We start from the raw sequence: 14,582 nt of genomic DNA, 5'->3' as shown, positions 1-14,582 counted from the left end.
GCCAACGATAAAGACAAACTTTCATCACTCTTATTGTCACGTATAGGGTAAGATACCTCTTGGATTCTCACTTGGGGAGAGGCATTTGGATCAAGTGTCACTCCCAAATAACCTTGATGCAACCAACCTAGAAGTGCATCTCCTTTTTTAGATACATAAACTTTGCCAACAGTGATCTTTGAACCAAGTTCAATTTCAGCCATGAAATAGCCCACCATCACAATTGGTTTTTCGCTATACCCCAATGGAAGAATATCACATTTAAACAGCTTAACTTTGCCTTTAAACAGTTCATTATACATTTTTTCATCAATTATAGTTATTTTAGAGCAGGAATCAAATTTTAAATTTATCATAGACCCTTCTACACTAACTAAATGAGAAGGATGATCTGATTTGTCATCCTTTACTTCAAAACAGATTGATCTTACATGAGGTTGAGGCCACCTTCTTTTGTCACTATTATAGGTTTTGCTCCTGCAGAATTTTGCAAAATGACCCTTCTTATTACACAAATTACAAGTCACTTTTAAAGCGGGACACATAGGTGAATTAGCCAAATGATTGATCTGACCACACCTAAAACAAGAAAATTTGCCACTGGAGTAAGAGAAAGAAGGATTAGTTGATCTAACATTTTTTTCATCATTTACAACATTTTCTACTTTTTTTAGCTGATACACAGTCTCATCAACTTTTACTTCATCTTTATTCTCAGATGTAGATGGTTGTTCTTTCTCTTTTTTAAGTTCACTAACACATCTCGTCATGTGTTCTACTTGTTTTGCAATTGTTAAAACTTCCTCTAGTGGAGGCTCATCTTTCAGCCATAGCTCCTTTCTTATATCGTCATGTGCGCATTTTAAAACAAATTGATCACGTATGCGTTCATCAAGTGTCTGACCAAAGTTGCATGACGAAGCAAGTTTTCGCAATGAAGATACGTAATCTTCTACAGTTTCATCCTTCTTTTGTCCACGTAAGCCAAAATGGTATCTTTCCATGATGGTACTAAGTCTTGGTAAATAATGTCTATCAAGTTGGAGTATGGCTATCTCGTATTCATTTAAATTTCTTTGTTCAGCAGCTGACAAGTCTGGCAAGTGTTCTAGGACATCTTGTCCTTCACCCCCCAGACAATGCAGAAGAAGTGAGTGTTTCCTTTCAGCACTCAAGTTGGTTCCGCAGACTCTTGCATAATTTGCAAATATCTTTTTCCATTTTTTCCACTTTACGTTAGGCTCTCCTGGACTTGTGAGGAAAAATGCTGGTTGCGTTACATTTTGCATTTTATTCTTCAAGTATATCTCCTTTTTTTTTTTTAATTCTAAATATCAGGTTTTTCTTTTTATTCTAGGTAACAGAGAGTTCAGAGAGTTCAATTGCTTTGTTTGCCAATGCTTGTTTCAGAAATAGAACGAGTTAGACAAAGGACGTTCTCTATTGCTTCAATTATTTCACTTGTAAATGCTTTCTTTCATGAACAGAACGCGTTAAACAAAAGACGTTCTATTTTGTTTCAGAGTAGACTTCCTGAATCCATCATTATGTGGTAATGACAAAGTACGTTCTACTGGAACGCAGCTCAGCTTTCAAGAAACGCAGCGTCGTCGGATCTGATGATACGTCAATGCGTAGCGCGTCCTTTCCGCTAGATGAAACGCACGCGTTTGAAACGCATGCCGACGTCAGTCATTTAAGAGCGGAGCGCGAGCAAAACGCGAGCGTTAACGATTATTTCTTATTACGCGCAAACTCTTTTAAATTAGACTTTCCCAGATCCACATTTCTTAATTAAACACCTCCCGCTCTCCTCACCACCATTAATCCTTTAATTCCGCCGCTGGGAAGACTTCGCTTCACTTCAAACACGAAGAATCAGCCGCTGGAGGAGAAAGCAGGTCAAGCAGGTCAGGAAGCTTGTTGTGTTGTCCTGTTGAGGTCGTTTCCGATCGTCGCCAGTATAATATTGTATAATTCAATAATAGTATAACAATGAAGTCGATTTGATTAAGCAGAGTGGGTTTAATAAAACCTCATCCAGGAACAGCCACAAGTAACTGACAGATAAAGAACCTTATAAATCAATACATTCTGAGAATATGGAATGAAGGGGAAGATGACATGCCTTAAAGGGGAAGGTAGGGAATAATGAGAAAGGAGAGAACATCACAGAAGCCTATGGAGATTAACCCAGAGGTATGCGTTTTTTCCCCAGCAGCTGGTGGGCGTGCGTGTGCGAAGAGTGGTGTTGCCGTTGGTGCGAATCGTTAACCTTTCTGTCTATTTTTTTTTTTAGATGCTGACCAAGGTGAGCCCATTTACAACATGGAACCACGCCTTCTGTAGAATTGATAATTCGGAACCGCTTCCCTTCGCCCCTGTTGTCGGTCTTTAAGGAACGTGGGCGTCATTATTTAATTTTTACATTTGTTGCTTTAAATTAGTTTTGTATTTGAAGTCTCCTATTCACCCCATAAAGGGACGTTGTTGTGCTAGCAGGAATCTTGACCACCTGTGTGTTTGAAATGGGACGGGGCCCTAGGTGGCTGAAGGATGGGACGTAGCTGGAATTTAAGCCTAAATGGGCAATATTTCTACTCACTGCACCTGTTTGTCCGCAGATGCTGGGACGGCTGGGCGTGGCTCCTGGGTGGCACTTCGTGGACGTACTGGAGTTCTCAGAGGAGACCCTTGAATCTGTACCGAGCCCAGTGTGCGCGTTGCTTCTGCTCTTCCCCCTCACCGCTCAGGTAAACCCTTTGAGAGCAATCGGCGTTCATGCAGAAGTACGCGGCTCGCCTTCCCTCTTTTGCAGCTAACGAGGGTTTACTTTCTTTTCGTTCAGTGAACGGAGAAATTTGTGTGAATTAATGTTTTTCTGAAGTGAAAAATACTATTTAATGTCTTTATTACTATTGTTAGTATACTTGCTGTAATTTTAGGTAATTCAAGAGCTCGTGTGTTCTCTTGTCAATTATTTTTATAACCAAAACTTGTTTTTTATGTAAGAAATCCGGTTAAAATAACCAAACCTTGCTGTCGGTCAGGAATCGTTATACTGCTAGGCATGTGACTTGAGGTGACTTTTTATGAAACCAACCAATTCTACACATGGGAATAATTTCATAATGTTTGACTTTCGAATATTAGAATGTCTGATTGCTGACCTGAAACAGTTGAGTTGTAAATGGTTAAAGCACCATTGAGCAAGGATTTTATTGAAAGATCCCAACAACTGCATCGGATCTTTAACTTATCAATTCCGGCTTCACACTTAACAAGCATTTGTATTGCAATAGGTCTCGCACTTGTGAGAGTTTAAGCTATTGGCATTTTAAATGATAGTGCCTTTTATTTTATTTTTCATAACTAACATCTAAATAAAAGGCATGGTCCTTTACAATGCCAATAGCTCAAACTCTTGTAAATGCGGGATCTCTGGCGCCATTATCCCAGGCAGCCTGGTAAGTGAAAGTTGCAATAAAGTAGGTCATGCCTGCAGTAGGAGAAAGGCATTAAAGAAAACAGTAAAACGAACAGTGGGCTAAAAATGTCACCTCCATCATATCTAGTGTCCTGTGCAATACACTTCTGGCACCTGCCGCTGTTCGGTGCCACTGTCCAGCAGATCAAGGATTATAGCACATAGGAAGGTGCACCAGAGAATAGTCAATCTCCAGTATTTGTTCAAAGTGTCTCCTTTATTCAGTGCTTTAAATGGGCCGGTACTCACAGATACTAAGTACTGGTTCTTCTCTTCTGCTGTGGAGAGTACGGTACTCGTGAAGGGTAGGCGCATTGGCCTCTAGTGGTGGTAGCCTGTCTCTTTGACAGCTGATCCATCACTACATCAATACTCAACAATATCACAGAACAATGGCTCATACTCGTTAACCCAAATCCCTGATGCGTGGGGGGGCAGTTTATACATGTTCAATTCTTTTCCTTCTAAAACCCATGTGAATTCACACAAAATAATTATTGAACTTATACATCCACTTGGTTGATGAATCTAATTATTTGAATAGTTGATGGTAATAATACTGTAACTATCCTCTATTGCTAAATCACTCACGGTAAAGTTAATAAAGCTTTATCTCAAATTAAATGCTCGGTGTTCTTTCCGTACAGCTAGCAAGGTCTATTGTCGTATGCCGGGGTCCCCCTTTTTTCCAAACCCTTAAATGCTCAATGCATAGTCACAAATGAAAATACTGAAATTCACCGAAAGGAGGGAACCTCAATAAATGCAACCAGAGTAAAAGTCATTCAATATACAGTGACACATGAAGGTGTGGATGCATTAAGAGGCATTAAGAGACATCTGTTGCTGCATAAATAATGCAAAAACAATATATTATGGATGAGTGGATAGGTGAAGAGTTTGAGACAAAATATATTTGTAAGTAATTTTGCAAGAACGAGTCAGAATAATGCAAGCACCCCCCCTCCCCCCAGGATCTGTAGCTTTATAGAAAACCACCCCTCTGGTCAAAGTGATGGTGGGGGTCCCCGGAAATAGTCAGGCAACCAAGAGTACCGGACCAGCTAGGCCTCTCTGCAAACCGACTGACCGTGACCCCTCTCTCTCTGTAGCCAGCCTAGCCACCCCCCAAAGGCACCTCCGTTATACCCTTAAACCTATATGTTCGACCCACATCAGTTGAAACATTTCACTTAACAGATTGGTGGAATTGGGAGTTGGGCATAGTCATTGTTCTACACCCATTCTCATGATTTCACAATTGTTCCTTTCACACGATTTAATACATTTTACAATTGCACATAATTTTAAGCAATGTCCACGGAAGGAGTCTTTTTGTCCCACTGTCAGTCACATCCTTTGGCAGGCGATCATTACATTGGCCTTCAACCTCTGCACCTTTTCTGCTGTGCCTATGTATGCCTTTGACGGCTCAATTACTCATTTAGTCTGCCCCTCCTTTAGCAGGCCAAGTTAAGACCCTGGATGACCATTCGGCTCACTATGGTAAAGAGTACAGAGTCATTCATTAATTATGATAATGTACTTTTCACTGTTTACCACTTACCTTTGCACTATTCCCTATTTCCTAGCATAAGAAGCATTTATTTCAAGCAACAAGCAAACTAAGGAATGCACATGTGGCCTAGTCATGCATTATTTCTAGTTTCTTTCAAAGCACACTGCAAATACTTTTTTAGTACTTTCATCTATTTCACATTAGTGCATACATGCGCAAAGCTAATTCCCTCGTTTATGTAAGGTGCACGTTTGTTTTCTATTACTACTTACTGTTAGTACCTATTATGGGGATATTCATTTAAGCAGGTTTCATTTTGCAAAATCATGCTCAATGACAGCCAACGCACTTTTATAGCCCTGAGCTGAGCCCCCGCTAACAATTAAGCATGGGCTCAATTGCTTGATCTCTGTGGTTCGCCGGCATGCTGTTTTGCAAGGAATTGAGGCAGCACAGTGACAGCACAATAAGGAAAGCTATGGTGGGGTAAGGAGGTAAAAGGTGCTTTAATCCCACCTGGTTCTTTGTGTGTGTCTCTTTGCCTGCTTGTGTGCCTGTTTGTGTGAGAAAAATGAGCGAAATATTACATAGTGATATGTTAAAATATCACTGACTTTTGTTTTGTATAACTTATTAACCTGTTGTGTTCATAGAAACTTTTTCTTGTGTTTTGGTATGTGCCGCAACTAGTATACAAGTCAATAAGCTTCGCATGTTTTGCCTTTAGCTCCACCCACTCGCCACATTTAAATGAGTATTGTGGTAAATGCTTACTATATCTTTTCCCCTCTACCACTACATCAGAATGTCCTGTGACATCATAGAATGTTAAGTGCCTGACTCTAGCTAGAGAGTCAGTTGGTCATCTCAGGCTGAGGAGCTGGAAGCTCTCTCCTGGTGGGGTTTTCTACTTGTATCTTACTATCCTGTAAACTGCCACCTAACTATCTATTAATAAAGAGGGATCATCAACTACACTTGGACTACGCATCATTGTTTGTGTACCACATTTTTGGCGACTTTTCTTGGACTAACCTACGCTGCACAGAAAGAGTATTGTAACTCAGCTTTAAGGAAACCAAGGACTGTTCTACATTTAAGTAAGTCTATTTCCTGGAGATCAGAGTAACGTCCAGTAAACCCCACCAGTGTCCTTTTCAACTTGGGACAGCCTGCACCCTGGGCGTCTGTTTTGTGAAGGAACTAGCTGCCATCCTGCTGTCATCTGGAGATTGTCTGCCTCCAGCTTTAAAAGCGTGTGTGACCCAGCTGGCCTGATCAACCTGTTGTGTCTCTGTTGCTTTTACACCTTGACAGTTCGCCCTCCCTACATTTTACTGTGGGACTGGTGAGACAGTTGTGTTCTCCCATGTTTCTTAGGTGAGCTTTTCGCTATTGCCTTCATGGACGCGCCGTGCGCAAGCAGTACTCCCTTCACGACAGCGTGTACAAGCATGGAATTTTTGCGGTGAGTGAGGAACAGCCACCCATCATCTGTTTTCTCAAGCTTGTTTATGTGATCTCCCACAGTGTGCTGTTTCCTCTGCCTTCACAAGTTCGGACTATTCTGCGTGTTCAGGCAGCGTGTGGAGGTCTGGAAGCCTATTTGTATTCCGGTGAGTGGGAACATTTTAGAGGCATTTTGTGTACTTTGGCAATGCCATTTGCAAAGTGGCGGTTGAGCCTCTACATCTTTGAAAAACCACCCGCTATAGCTCACGCAATAACTTACCTGTCTCGAGGAGCCTTTGTGACGTCTGTTCTTCTGCCACTGTCTTCTCCGTCACATGTCAGAACAGCACGTCTTCGCCGTGAGCCATCCAGCACTGACGTGACGACGTGCCTCCATTCTGTTTCATTTCACTGCGCAAGTCTGCGCAGTCAGTGGCTACGGCTTTGTTCGGTCCTGTCACTTGGCCGTCAGCTTTACTGTTATCTCATGGTCCACTCCAGTCTGACTTCTGTGCAAGTACTCCGACAATTGTTACAAGTCCTCCGACAAAAGTTTCACCAAATGGTTGAAAATCAGCAGCGTTTGTTTTCGGTGTCCTACCGAGAATGTTTCCCTTTTCGTGACTTCCTCCATGTTCAGCATTTCCGTATAGATATTTTGTATTTCTCTGCACATTTGGGACTTACCACTTCCAGAAGCAGCGTCTTACAAGAACTCTGGTGACACATTAATTTTGTGACTCTTATTACATTTTTAAATTCCACATCGCTAGTTACATTTGAGTCTTGCCATTTTCAAGAGGGGGTGTTTATAGGAACCTGGGTATTGTGAATGTCCCACCTTTAGACAAACTCTTGGTTAGAGGTTGCCTGCATGTCACCCTACTTAGTTTCCTGCTGTGAAGTCTTTCTACAGAACTCTTGAACAATTCTGGCTAAGAAGACCTCGGGTGAAATGTCGCTCACCGAAGCTGAATTAATTTGTTTATATTTATACTTATGCTTCAACTTATTTGTTTTTCAGTGTATGAAGTGGATTGGTGTGTGTTGAACATAATGTACATTTACTTTTGGGAGGTTGTTATATGTCAGTGGTTGTTTTATAATATACCCTAACATTGTGAGTTTGGGTTGAGTTCCTAAGGCGATGTTTTAACCCTACGATGTACCCTTATTTGGGGGAGGGTCTGTGGCCAGTCATTGCCATGTTTTGAAACTAGGGCGATGTTGTACCTTATGGTGTACCCTGTATATTATATATATATATATATATATATATATATAGGTGACGCTCGGTCTCACAGTGTGTTTCCTGAGTTTCACTCTGCTTTACCAGCTAGGGTGTTTGTGTCTCATCTTACTCCATCCATGTACGTAGGGTTAGTACTCATGGTGTACCCTTATTTAGGGGAGGTTGTGGGGTTGTGGTGCCAGTCGGCACTTACATTTTGTTTCCTAGGGTCTTGTTGCTACCCTTTGGAGAAGTTACGTTGCGCACTTTCACGTGGTGTACCCTTTTATTAGGGGAGGTTGTCTGCAGGTAACTAATTTGTTAGAAAGTTTCAAAGATTAGTATCTTTATGTACCCTTTTCTGGGGAAGGTAATGTGCGTTGTCAGCACTGCCATTTAGTGATGTTATCTTGAACAATTCCTACATTGTTCTATGGTGTATCCTTTTGTTAGGGGAGGTTATCTGTGTTGGTTTATTTGCATCACTGTGTGGGTAGTTGAGGTTCGTTGTCAGCGCTACCTCTTGGTGTAGTTATGTCAGTTGTCAGTGTGTGGCTACTGTGTGCTTTGTTCCAGGGGCGTTTGTATCCTCTGGTGTACCCTTTCCTGGGGAGTTGTTTTGTTCCACAGTTTAAAGGTTGCTCTCCTAAGTGTACCCTTAGAAGAGAAGTTGTTAGTGCATGTCATGCGCTAGTCTTTATTACAAAGCATACCTTTTTCTGTGTAGGTTACCAATTTATCTTATTGTGCTCTCTTCCATCTGCACACAATTTGTCAATTAGTTGATACACCCTACTTAGTTTACCGGGATCGCTACCTTGTTTTATTAAGGAGGGTGGATGGGCATGTTATGTAATTTTGCATTTCTTTCTACATGCCTCTTTTAATTTTCTCTCTTCTTTCACGCTTGAGTTTCCTGCTTTTCAAATTGTCTCTCTGACTTGCTCTTATGTCTATAGTCTCTTCTGGTTTCTTCTATTCTGTCTTAACTTATTTGCTGTTGTTCACTAACGGAAGAGGATGTGTGGTAAATGCTTACTATATCTTTTCCCCTCTACCACTACATCAGAATGTCCTGTGACATCATAGAATGTTAAGTGCCTGACTCTAGCTAGAGTCAGTTGGTCATCTCAGGCTGAGGAGCTGGAAGCTCTCTCCTGGTGGGGTTTTCTACTTGTATCTTACTATCCTGTAAACTGCCACCTAACTATCTATTAATAAAGAGGGATCATCAACTACACTTGGACTACGCATCATTGTTTGTGTACCACAAGTATCTGCACTATTTTTTTCTCCATTAAAGCACTGCTTTATATATATATTATTTATTCAATAAAACAAAGAAAATCCAGAAAACTCTTATCATTCAATTTGCTTCTGAAACTTCATCAGGGCATAACCTAGTTGCAGGAGAGTATTTTCTTAGATCATCTAGTGTCCATCCATGAAATATAAATTATGAATTCTCCACAGTAATTCATCAATCCAGCTTGTAGGAAGTGGTTAGTAGTGCCAAGGGAGTTCTTGAAGTATTTTATTCGATACTGTGATACGTATCATATATACCCAGAGTTCTTAGACAAACCAATACTACAGCATGGAGCAGCACATGCGCTGCCCAGGCTAGACCTAAAAATGACACCCCGTTCAGATGTTTGGGTAGCTAAATGGGTCTCCAAGTCTTCATAAATGCCTCATCGTATGTCCTGAATGTCGGGGTCTAAGGGACTTTACCAACATGCTTAGACTATATGTAATCTGAGGCCTTTGAGAGGCACAACATTACTTTTCTTGCCTAGTACGTCATTCAGTTTTTATTACAATATAGATTTAGGTGGGAACTGAACTTTTCACCTCAAACCTGTTACAGTAAACACAATAAAACATGCAGTAATACTGCCCCTGGTATTTTTTGAAGACCGATTTGAAGGTGTAATATGAGTTTTATTGTGGGGGGCATTTGAAAACTACCTGCAGTAATTTCCACAAGATTTTCCAAATAATTCCCATCCCTTATGGCAACTGTCCCATCCCTTTTATTTTACAGCCTGGAGTTAAACTCCATATGGTATTTTGATTTGCAAACCTTGAAATGCCGGCCCTACATGCCAAGTTGCCGTACATGCGTTTTTATTATGTACTAAGTGGGATGCACCTTCCATAATTTTGTAAATTTGAAGTAGAATGTTGTAATGTACTTATCCTTCTCTCCTTTGGTTTGTTCTATGACACTATAACATTCTGCCATTCCTTTTTGTGTACATTCTTTTCTTTCCCCTCTGGTTCTATGCTCAAAAGAGTCTTAGAGCCTGGAGGAGCTGGCAGAGTTGCTGAGAACTGTTGGTGATGTTATTTACCATTAAAGCTTAATTTGGAACTCATCTGGTGTTACTGAGACGATTTAACACTGGCGACGTTGGGCAGCTTGGAAGGGACAAGCCACATCACCACTTAACCCTGAACCCACGTTTATTCGGTTTTTGAAATTGGCTTGAAAAATCGTTGTATTCGGTTTTAAAAATTCCCTGGACTTTACCTATTGGGAATTTACTGGATTTCACCTCGGAATTATATGGAATTGCTTTTGTACTTCTTGGACTATATGGACTTCGTGTTGGACTTTTGATTTTATTCAGACAACATTTCGACGTTGCTTTGGAATACAGACTTTTCCTCTGATTGGATTTCAATCGACTGCCTTGTTCCCCTCAGGTAACTTTCATACGTTGCGCATTTCACCATATTTCAGATATATATATATATATATATATATTTTTTTTAGCCCACGCTGGCCTAGAGCTACACTGTTTTCTTTCGACTGCCAACGGTCCTACCTGCCTCTCCCGGCACGCTCTGCCTCGCTTTCCATTCTGCCTCTTCTTCGGCCTGGAACGCGCTGGATTGGCGCTGCTTCCCCGCGCACCCTGCCATCGCGCTGGTAGCTCGTTCCTTATCCCGGCTGGCGTTGCGTGTGACAAGTGGACGTGGTGACGTCACAGGCATACGTGCCACCATTTTGGCTTTCTCGGTTGCTTAGCAACCTCCAGCGCACGTCTTCTCTGGAAAATACAAGGGAAATTCATCGTTTTTCACCGGATTGTTGGTATATTTATTTCATTGGATTTCGATTTCATTTTCACCTTATTTGGTGAAACTCACTTTCCCTGCCCCTTATTTTTGGATGTTTCGAGACTATTTTGGATTTACTATGTGTATCCGCTCCTCTGTGATACACACTCTTGACTGTGTATTCTTACTACTCTTCATGTGATACACACTTAGATTTATTTATATTTTAGTTTCACTGGTTTTATATTTCTCAGTTTCTTGACAATGAGTTCGTCTTCCTCAATGACTCAACCCCCTGCTTTTCTTTGTGAGAAAGGTGAACCTATTCTCCAGTGGAAAAGATGGAAACATCTTTATGATTCATATCTATTAGTAATAGGTGGTGAGAAATTTTCAGCAGTAAGAAAACAGGCTATCTTATTACACAACTTAGGAGTTGAAGATCGCAATATCTATGACAGTATTGATGAAATACCCATAAATGATCTGGTGAATCACCTACAGATGTTTTTCATATGTCTCTAAAAATGTTAGACTATTTTGGTCCCAGAATCAATGTAGTTTTAGAGCGACATAAGTTCTTTGAGGGCACAGGAATCTAAGGAAAAGGTTGGGAATTATGTGGCTTCCCTAAAAACTTTGGCACGTACCTGTGAGTTTGGGGAACTCACAGATTCCTTGATTCGTGATCAATTGGTTAGATGCACAAACAGTTCAAGGCTGCAAGAAAAACTCTTGTCGAAAAATCCTTCTCTGAGGGAAGCTTTGGCCATTGTCGAGGGTATAGAAAACACTTCTGGTTGGGCTAAAGAGATGAAAGAACACAAAGTTTCTCCTGATAGTTCTTCCAGTTCCACCAGTATTCATGAGGTTACCCAACCCACGAATCCCTCTCAATCCCCTTCCTCAGATGATAGCATCTGTAAAGTTATGCAAAGCAATAAATCCAAGAATCCGTTTGATCGCAGTAAGATCAAATGTTTTAGATGTGGTAGTTCTAACCATTCTTCTTCATTTCCCAACTGTTATGCTAAGTCTTCCACTTGTCTCAAATGTGGTATAAAAGGACACTATGCCAGAGTTTGCAAATCCACTTCTAAAGTACACTCTGTTGAATGTCCAATATCTTCTCCTGATGCTCCCAGATTGGTAATTTCGAGTGTCACCAGTGATGGCAGCATTGATGCTGAACCTATTTTCATGCCTGAGTGTAATGTGATAATTGGTGGAGAATTTTATTGTTTTAGCAGACTCTGGTTCACCCTTCACCTTAATTGGAAATGAAAATTGGAACAAAACCTTTCCAAAAATTGATTTGTTTAAACCTGACATTAATGAAGTATCAGGCTATACTGTCATGAGGATTCATTTCAAAGGGCGAGAAACAGTTGGCAACATTTATGTTGCTTACAGGGGCGACAACCTTTTAGGATGGAGACATCAGAGGGATTTAGGCATTATCCTCAATCCCAATGCTCTCAAACCCTCTGACCAGGTCATGCTTATTGACCAAATCTCTTATTCTAACAGTTTTTTTGATGAATTTCCTCATGTTTTCTCTGACAAATTAGGTTTACTAAAAGGTTTTGAACATCGGATTATTCTGAAGAGGAATGCAATTCCTTGTGTATATAAAGTTAGGAAGGTTCCTAACATGATGATTGACCCTCTTAAACAGGAACTTTCTAGACTTATAGAATTGAATGTTATAGAAGAGATTGAGTCATCAGAGTGGTTGGCCCCAGTAGTTTTGGCCCCCAAGGATGGCGGAAAGAGCATTCGTATGTGTGGACCTTAGGGGGTTAAACAAATGCATTTGGGTGGACCAACAACCCCTACCCAATATCCCTGAATCCATCACTGTTATCTGGGGCTAAGATATTCTCTGTTCTTGACTTGTCCTCAGCCTATCACCAGGTTCCACTTCATCATGACTCAAAACATCTTACATCTTTTGTCACTCCCCTTGGAGCGTTTCGTTTTGTTAGGATGCCTTTCGGCTTAGCTTCAGCAGCGGCTTGTTTCCAAAGGATTATGAAATTAGTGGTAAGTGATATTTCTAATGTCATTTTCTTCCAAGATGACATTTTAGTTTTTGGCAAGGACAACTGTGAACATAATTAATGTTTTAAGAGCGGTTGTGTTGAGATTGGCTGATAAGGGTTTAACTGTAAACAAAGCAAAATGCAAGATTGCTGTGACTTCAGTTACTTATCTTGGACATGTAATTTCAGGAGAAGGAATTCAACCCAAGTTGGAATTAGCGAACCCCACATGACAAAGATCAAGTCAGATCATTTCTTGGACTAGCTGAATTTTATGCTAAATTTATAAAAAATTTCGCCTCTGTTGTGGAGCCTATTAGAAACCTTCTCAAAAAATGTGTTCACTTTGAGTGGAATATTGGTTGCAATAATGCGTTTCAACTAGTGAAACAAACCATCAGTCAACTGCCTAGTTTGGGACATTTTGATACTAAGAAAAAAACTCTTCTATCCACTGATGCTAGTTTATCCGGTTTAGGTGCGGTACTTTCTCAAGTGGACAATGGTGTGGAAAGGGTTGTAGCTTTTGCCTCTAGAGCTCTGAAGAAAGCAGAGGAAAATTATTCTTGCATTGAAAGACAAGCTCTTGCTGTTTGGGCCATTAAACACTTCACATTTTATTTGTGGGGTATTCCTTTTATTGTAAGGTCTGATCACAAACCTTTGATGCAAATATTTTCGTGCATGGAAAGTGAGAGATTAACCCCCAGACTTAAACGCTGGAGCGAGGGGTTAGAGGAGTTTAATTTCATTGTGCAATATCTTCCTGGGTCTTTAAATAAGGCTGCAGATTGTCTCTCACGTTTGCCTTTACAAGATCAAACTGAACATATGGATTTGGGTAGTGTAAAAGTGTCCTGGGTGTGTGAAAGTGCTGTTTCTTTGGATGATTGGGTTACTGCTTAGTCTAGTGATCAAGTTTTTTCTCTGATTAAGGATTTTGTGGTGAAGGGTTGGCCGAGTAACAGAGATATTAACAAAAAGCTTTTGCCTTTTTGGTCAGTTCGTCATGAACTTACCATTGTTGATAACATTGTAATGCGTGGTGAGAGGTTAATTCCTCCTTCCTCTGTTAGGTCTAAACTTATCAATCTTGCTCATGATGGACATATGGGCAGGAGTCTCACCAAAGCACGTTTGAGGGAAAGATATTGGTGGCCCTACATGGACAGTGAGGTTGAACTGGTGGTTAAAGATTGTTACCAGTGTGCCATGAATGACAAGTCCAAAGTAGTATACAAGGCACCATTATCACCAGTAACTGTTCCTGACCAACCTTGGTCGAAATTGGGTTTGGATATCATGGGTCCATTTGATTTGTTGGCACCCTCTGAGGTTTGTGATTCTTCTTGTTGATTATACCTCAAAGTGGGTGTCCACTAAGTGTGTAGCCTGTCACCTCTAAAATAGTTATTGATTTTTTGCGTGACGAATTTATCTCTGAAGGAATTCCCAAGAGCATCATTACTGATAATGGTGTGCAGTTTATTTCCATTGATATGGAGACTTTCTTGTTTGACCTTGGTATAACACATCTTAAAACTGCACTTTATGCACCCCAGGCCAATGGACTCGCAGAGCGGATGAATCGTATTGTCAAAGGGTGTGTACAGAGAACTATTGAGATGAAAGTTTCTCTTAAAGATGTATTACGAGACACCTGGTGGGCTCACCGCACCACTATCAATTATGTTTCAAAGTTCTCTCCATTTTTTTTGTTACGGGGTAGGCAAGCTTGTTCAAAATTGAATCCCTCCTGGCTACCTCCTCAGTCTCTTC

General features: G+C 40.7%; 1 protein-coding gene across 2 annotated transcripts in view; it reads left to right on the top strand.

The window, feature by feature from the left end:
- The first annotated feature begins 2,599 nt into the window (after positions 1–2,599).
- Positions 2,600–14,582, top strand: part of UCHL1 (ubiquitin C-terminal hydrolase L1) — a 464,331-nt gene continuing 452,348 nt past the window's right edge. For both annotated transcript variants that reach the window (XM_078678272.1, XM_078678270.1), the window contains exon 1: positions 2,600–2,753. In XM_078678272.1, coding sequence (XP_078534398.1) covers positions 2,625–2,753 — 129 coding nt within the window. In that variant the 5' untranslated portion in view covers positions 2,600–2,624. The remainder of the gene's footprint in view (positions 2,754–14,582) is intronic.

This window comes from Lissotriton helveticus, chromosome 2_2, assembly GCF_964261635.1.
Source record: "Lissotriton helveticus chromosome 2_2, aLisHel1.1, whole genome shotgun sequence".
Lineage (NCBI taxonomy): Eukaryota > Metazoa > Chordata > Amphibia > Caudata > Salamandridae > Lissotriton > Lissotriton helveticus.
This window is presented reverse-complemented; position numbering and strand designations above follow the sequence as displayed.